Source organism: Impatiens glandulifera, chromosome 3, assembly GCF_907164915.1.
Source record: "Impatiens glandulifera chromosome 3, dImpGla2.1, whole genome shotgun sequence".
NCBI lineage: Eukaryota > Viridiplantae > Streptophyta > Magnoliopsida > Ericales > Balsaminaceae > Impatiens > Impatiens glandulifera.
The window spans coordinates 26,272,947-26,280,896 of record NC_061864.1 but is presented as its reverse complement, the minus strand read 5'-3'; the positions used below and the strand labels follow the sequence as shown (position 1 = coordinate 26,280,896).

The 7,950-nt window shown below is 39.2% G+C and overlaps 1 protein-coding gene across 1 annotated transcript; it reads left to right on the top strand.

Moving 5' to 3' along the window:
• Positions 1-5,118: 5,118 nt before the first annotated feature.
• On the top strand, positions 5,119-5,631 carry LOC124930090 (uncharacterized mitochondrial protein AtMg00810-like). The gene has a single exon (XM_047470454.1). It carries the CDS (start codon positions 5,119-5,121, stop codon positions 5,629-5,631), a length of 513 nt encoding a protein of 170 aa, XP_047326410.1.
• The last annotated feature ends 2,319 nt before the right edge of the window (positions 5,632-7,950 follow it).

Here is a 7,950-nt window from a genome sequence, read left to right as displayed (position 1 = left end):
TCCAAGTAAATAATTCCGCCTTGAATCTGTTTCATGTGTTTACAAGTGTTTGCGTAGAATAGAAAGTGAATTAAATCCCTAACATAATTTCTTTCAAACCGTTTTTCATAAGCCTTCATTAATAGCCAGACCCCCGTCTCTATCGATAAAGCCGATCCTATCAATTGGTATTAGAGTTCTGTTTCTATTCTCAAGCCTTTCCTGAAATATGTCGACCATAACCAAAGATGTCAGTGCTACAGCCATTCCAACTTTCTCTCAAGAAAACTACATTGTTTGGAAGAAAAGAGTTCGTGCTCATCTTTCTTCTCTTCATGATGACATGTGGAGCGTTGTCATAGAATGTCCTATATAAATTGATAAGGAGAAAGTTGACCGGACCGCTGATGAAAAGAGGCAGAACAACCTCAACAACATGGCTCTTAATGATCTCACCAGATCTCTCGATGACAGCATGTTCAACTACATTATCGAATGCGATACTACCAAAGAGGTCTGGGACAGACTCACCCAACTGTGTGAGGGCAACGAGCAAACCAAGGAAAACAAGATCATGGTTTCCACTCAACAGTTCGACAGCTTCAAGATGCGTCCTGGTGAAACAATGAACGATTTCGACACCAGATTCAGCATGATCGTCTCCTCTCTGTCTATCCTAGGCAAACCCTATAGCAACCGAGATCTTTCTATCAAGGTCATGCGTGCTCTTGAATGGGAATGGAACATAAAGACTATGGCGATGAGAGAATCCAAAGATCTTAACAAGATCTCTCTCTTTGATCTCTTTGCTGATCTCAAGGCCTATGAGTTCGAGCTGAACTGTAGGATGAAAGAAGATCAACCCACATTCGTTATCATTGCCAAGGCGCTGGTGACTGCTGAAGAGGCACCAACCGCTCCGGATGTGAATATGGCAGCTCTGTAGCTGAGCAGCGATGTCATGTCTCTCTTTATGAAGAAGTTTGGCGACTTCAAGAAGAAGAGAAACTCTAACTCAAACTCTTCAAATTCTAATGACAATAAAAAATATAAAGCTAATGTTACTTGTTTTAACTGTGGTATTAAAGGTCATTATGCATCGGAATGTCGGAAGCCAAAACGTGAAGATGCCAAGGATGATGGAAAAGAGCTGAAGGCTCTTATGGCAGGTGGCGGGAAGAATAGAGGAAGCAGCCGTGGTTCCTACTTTTCATCCAGTGAAAGTGATGAAGAAGAGGTGGCCTACTTCATGGCAAGAGAAGATGAAGAAAGAACTCAGGAGACTGAGGTATTTGACTTCTCTTTCGAAAGGTTTTCAAGGGAACAACTGGTAGCTGCACTAGATGACATGGTCATCGAGTACAGAAAGCTAGCAGAATCCTTAAATGAAACTAAATCTTCACCAGATATAAACAAACCAAATCTATCTCAAGCTGAAGAGTCAAACGTTTTTGAAAAGAAGATTAAGAGATCTCATCTGAGAATGAGATACTCAAAGAACAGATTCAAACCATTTCATCTGAAAACAAAAGGTTAAACTATGTTGTCTATGCATGGACAAAGTCCGAAGAAGCTGTCAAACATCAGATCAACATGTTGAAACCTGCTAGATCTAGATCTGGATTGGGGTTTGATAGAAATGACCCTAACCTGTCATGCAAAAAGTCCAATTTATCTGACAAGCTTAAGCCAATAAGTTTTGTCAAAGGGAGTATGACTGACATTGAATATTATCCTATTCATGAAGAAGTTGCTTTCAAAAATGAAATAGTTTATGTTCCGCCTACTGTTAGCTGGCTTAAGAATAAGCTAGAAGCAGCCAACAAGTCTGGCAATTTAAAACCTGACTCTAAGTCAAGGAGTTTTAAAAAAAGTCTTCTTCAAAAGCTAAAGGATCAGTGGCTAGCAGGAAGTCATCTGCTAAGTCAAAATCTTATGCATTAATCACAACACAAAACAGGAAATCCATAAGAATAACTCAAATATGGATTCCTAAGGGACTAATTGATCGAGGACCCAATTGAGTATGGGTACCAAAATGTGTAAATAGTTTCTTTTGTAGGTGATGTAGGAGGACTGCAGGAAGGAAGCAAGAAGAATACTTTTTTGAGTACCCAGTCTGGAAGATCAACAATGGCCTTTGCCATTCTAGTAGATAAATGTTTTTATTTGTTAAAAATGTTTTTGGTCTTTGGACCACAAAAACTGTTTTTTTTTTTCTCTTTTGTTTATATACATAATGAGGAGGGAAAATTACTTTGGAAGTAAGGATACCCTCTAAGATGAATATTCTTAATCGGTCTATTAGACAAGTGTGTCTAAAAGAAACTGTTTGTACTTAGATGTATTTTTGCTCAAAATCTATACATCTAAGTCTATATGTTGAGGTGTTAAACCTACGCGATTAGACGGACACGTCTAATAGACGTTAGACGTTTTTACGTCATGAGCAAGAGGATGCTCACGTCTAATCAAACACACGTCTAACATGTGGTGTTTATGCGGAATTAGACGTACACGTCTAATAGACATTAGACGTATTGCTATACAACACAGAATTAGACGTTTGCGTCTAATAGACCCATCCGTCTAATAGACGTATGCGTCTAATAGACCCATCCATCTAATAGACGTTTAGATATATGGATTTTTGCTATAAGAAAAACGTCTAACTACGTGCCGATTAGATTGATCAAGGACAGCTGTCTCACGTGAGGATACATCCATTTTTTCCGCTCAAAATATTAAACCGTCATCTCTTATTAACATGAAGACACGTGTCTTTCAAGTTTAGAGTAAATGACTGATATACCCTCATTTTTAATGATGACTCCTTGAAAATGGACGTCTAACATTTATTGATGGGCCATACCCTTAAGAAAAGTGACAGTTATTCTGTGTATCTCTTTTCTGTCTATATAAGGACATTAGTGCATGAGTTTGAAAGTTTTCAATCTCTCGAAATCCTTAAGAACCCTAGTTTTCTTTTCATTTCTCTCTCTAAATCTCTCTGAAATCTTGTGTCGATTCATATTCTTTTGAAAATGGTGAACAAGAAAATCACTTTGGGTCATTGTACTTTGCAGGTGGATTTTCCATCGGTGTACACTTTCGATCAACCGGAAGTGGTGGATATGTTCAGAACCCTAGAGTATTCTGGGTTGGGGAAATATCTCGGTGGTCCGTTCATATTCTATGAGAAAGAAGTTCGTGAGTTCTTCAAATCTGCAACTATGGTGGGTGAATCCATCGTAGCAACCGTCAATGGCGTGGAGTTCTCTTTCGATGAAACCGTTTATGCGGAGTTCTTTGAACTTATGATGGAGGGGCACACTTTTGACTTGATCCTTTCATCAGAAGTCATGCAAGAGATGAAGAAGACCTTTTCTGCTGACGGTTCGATGATCCATGCTAATGGAAATAAGAAGGTTCTCAAACCCCACTTCATTTTGCTGAATGACGTGGTAGCAAAAGCGCTAAAAGGGAAATCTGGCTCCTTCCATCTCTATAGTCAAGACCGTTTTGACTATATGTGCGCTATTTTAAAGGGAATCTAGGTAAACTAGGCATCTACCCTTTTTCAGAACCTCTGCTTTTCGATCTGTCAATCAAACAAGGAAAGCATAACGTATGTCTAACTCCTTCAGACACGTGAGTCTAACTCCTTCAGACAAGTCTGAGGTAGAACCGGAATTAGACGTGCAGTCTAACTCAGTGGAGTTAGACATGCAGTCTAATGTTTATTGGATAATTAGACGTGTAGTCTAATTAAGTGAAAGTTAGACGTAAGTCTAACTCCTTCAGATTAGTCTGAAGTGATTGTAATTAGACGTAAGTTTAATTCTATTAGACCAGGCGGTCTAATGGACTTTGTTATTAGACAGAGACGTTTGATTTCATTAGACTAATTTTCACAATCCATCTAACTGAAATACGTCGAATGCTAAGCTTAAGTAGTATGCTTGAAGCTAGCACCCGCCTACCCACGTGCTATATCTGTATCCTACTCCTGCTCCACTTTTAGTGAAGATCAGTACAACAGCTATATGCAACCAACCAACGAATGCCACGTAATGGAATTTTCCTCATATTACTTGTTTTGCAGGTACATCTCTGATGGAATATTCGGCGCACTACCAGTGGTGTACGACCATGATCCTTGTGCTCAGATCCTGCTATGTACAATGGAGGCTTTCCAATGGAAGAGTGCCACGTATCATTCTAAAAGATTCGACCGTTAGCTCCTGCTCAGTATTTAACAAATCTCAAGGACAACGGACAATCTCCCTTACGAACTACCAGTTTTTACAGAGAGTCAATCTACAATTCTGCTTGCTATTCAAGAGAGAGAATTCAAGCCTTTGAATATTCATACTGTGAAGTTGTTTTCTGATTGTACTATGTGTGAATCAAGAGAGAGCTAGAATCAAAAACACCTTTAGCTGAGTGATATTCTTTATATTATATATTGAACAGAGTGTGTTCTGTTCAATAGTGAGCTAAGTGTGTGTGTAAACTGTATTTGATTCGAATCATATTATAGTGAATCCTTCCGGTTGTTAGAAGAAGGGGTGACGTAGGAGAGTTTCTACGAACATCCAAAAACAAACTGTTGTGTTCTTCATTTCTGTCATCTTTTCATATTTCATCTTGAGCTTCAAACCCAAGTAACAATTTCGCCTTGAATCTGTTTCAAGTGTTTACAAGTGTTTGCGTAGAATAGAAAGTGTATTAAATCCCTAACAGGATCTTTTTTAAACCGTTTTTCATAAGACTTCGTCAATAGCCAGACCCCCGTCTCTATTGATAAAGCCGATCCTATCAGATGTTAAAAGCGTTTTTCTAAACGGTAAACTAAGTGAAGAGGTATATATTGAACAACCTCCCGGTTTTAAAAATCCTGAACTAATAAGTCATGTATACCGGCTTGATAGCCCTTTATGGTTTAAAACAGGCTCCAAGAGCCTGGTATAATACCTTAACCGAATTCTTGTTTGATCACAAATTACAATAGGTTCGGTTGACAAAACACTTTTTAAATTTGAGAAAAAGGAACACATTCTACTTGTTCAAATATATGTGGATGATATCGTTTTTGGTTCAACCGATCCTAAGTTATGTAACAAATTCTCAAAGTTAATGACTGACAGATTTCAGATGAGTATGATGGGGGAAATGAGTTTCTTCCTAGGTCTGCAGGTTCGGCAAATTGACACCGGAACATTCATCAGCCAACCCAAATACACAGCCGAACTACTTAAAAAATTTGGAATGTACACTTGTGCCGAAGAGGCTACTCCAATGAGCGAATCAGTAAAACTGGATAAAGACGAGGACGGTCAAGCGGTAGATATAACAGCATACCGAGGAATCATCGGCTCACTCCTTTACCTAACAGCCAGCCGACCGGACATTCTGTTCGATGTTGGAGTATGCAGAAGATTCCAAGCCAATCCAAAGCAATCACAATATACCGCGGATAAAAGGATTCTGAAATATCTGAAAGGGACTCAAGACGTGGGTCTATGGTATCCAAAAGATTCAAATTTTAATCTAATAAGTTACTTTGATCCAGACTATGCAGGCTGCAAAATTGACCGAAAGAGCACGAGCGGAACATGCCAATTTCTAGGAGACCGGCTCGTCTCCTGATATAGAAAAAAGCAAACATTAGTTGCCACTTCAACCGCAGAGGTAGAGTATCTAGCAGCCGGAAGCTGATGTGCTCAGCTCCTCTGGATCCAACATCAACTAAAGGATTTCGGTATCACCAGTGCCATAGCGATTACATACAATCCAGTGTTGTACTCAAGAACGAAGCATATTGATATCAGACACCACTTCATCCGAGAACACGTCCAGCAGAAATACATCCGGCTGGAGTACATCTCAACCGAACAGCAAGTGGCTGACATCTTCCCCAAGCCTCTACAGGAAGCTAAGTTCTCTTATTTCAAAAATATCTTGAGACTTACTGATAGTAAACGACTCATACCTTAATTGCTATTGCATGTTTTCCAACAATCTAAATCTTATGTAAAACCGGGAAATGAGCTTAGGGAGAAGGTCTCGCCTCTCAAGCCATACCACAGTAGGAAATTAAACACTCAGACATGCTAACCAGAAAGATGTCTCTAGTTAAGCTTGACAAATTCACACTGCCAAATCACATGTAAATATATTGGGCGGTTCAAATGACTTGGTAAAACAGATAGTTTATTCCAAAGCTGAACAAATGTCGGTTTGGTTTGACATTTCTTCACACCGGAATAAGCTATCTCGATAAAACTAGTCATGGAAAACTAACCGATAAAATGCATCATGACCTCGGTAACTGAATTTATCAGGTTAGCTTGGGACAACTGACCTCTGTTTTCATGCATGCTTTGATGATTATACCTATGAAAATTTAAAACAGTCTATACCTCAATCAAAGTGACGACACGTGTCCATCACTGAAAGAGGAAGACTAACATCCCTTCCATATTTTTAAAACCATGATGAAAATATTTTTTCCATCATTACTTTGTCATTGGAAACACACATTATACACTTACACAAGTTAACCTCATAATAATTGCGAAATCACATCTCTAAGCATGCTTACCATCGGATGGCTATATAAGTAATTGATCTAATCCAACTCCAAAACACTATTAAAAACACTATTCATCACAAGAAAACTCTCTAAGCAAAACTATCTAAAAATGCCTTGCTCTCTCTCCAAGAAGGTTCTCCTAGCCGATTTCGAATCGGTAGCTAACTTAGAGGACAACGAAGTCCGATGCAACTTCGTAGCTCTTGAGAGCAACGGCCTGAGGAGGTTCCTAAAGAACCGATATGTCATTAACTACTCCTTAGTTAATGAGTTTTTCGATACAACAAGGGTGATACATCCAAAAGTCATCTTTGCTAAAAACTATTGAAAACCATTCATCTTCAGTTCGACAGATTTCACAAATTTTTGCGAGCTGCCAACCGAAGGTGTCACCGACCTGATCTACTCCCATGTGTTCATCGAAGAGATGAAATACCACTTCTCCGGCTCTATGACCCCGGTTAACACTTGGGGACCCAAGAGTTTTCTCGCTAACGAATACCAAGTTCTTAGCGAGTTCTTGAGCAAGTCCATCATGTCCAGGGACAAGTCCCAAACCTACACCCAACGCATTTTCGAGATGATGATGGTCATCACCGAAGGAACAAGGGTGAACTGGTCGAGGATCATCTTCGACAACCTGAAGAAGCTAATTCTCTCCAACAAAACCGGTTATGCTCCACAGCTGAGCAGTTTGTTCAACTACTTCAACAACTATCACGGTTCGGATATCATTCTCCACCCGAATCAGCTGTTGACAAAGGAGAGAATTCAAAAGATGATCGACAGGTGGGACAAGGAAAAGGCCAAGAAGACCCCAATAGTTGGGCCATCCCACTATTAATCTTCTTTTGTTTTCAACCGTCTGATGCTGATTTTCTCTCGCTTCTCCCTCTTTTCATTACCGAACCGGTAATTTTGCTGTACTACCGATTCAGCACATCACCCCGTTTAATGACAAACATTTCTTTCCCTTTTCGACTCAGTTTTAGGACATAAAAATCGTACATTATGAAAAATCTCGTAAAACAAATAATTTCAAATCCTCATTGGGAACAGACATATTCATTAACCAAAAGGCGTGCCTAGTCCGGATAGGCCAGTTAGCCTACATCGTACAATTCCAAAAAGGTTATTCTCTTGAAAAGGCATCAAGCATTTATTGACAATACAAAAACGGTCATATTTTTCAAAATATACTCATTAAATGTCTCCTAACCGCATGTACTATATAAAGACATCATTCCCCTTCAAACAAATCACACTTTGAAAGTATTTCTCTCTATATATTTTGAACCTTCATCTCTATATCACAGCTTTCTCCTTGCCTCTCAAAATGAATGCTGAAATCTGAAACTCAATCATTGTTGACT

What these genes read in the sequence shown, in the direction of transcription:
- LOC124930090 (XM_047470454.1), top strand. Translation starts at nt 5,119, where the DNA reads ATGACTGACAGATTTCAGATGAGTATGATGGGGGAAATGAGTTTCTTC.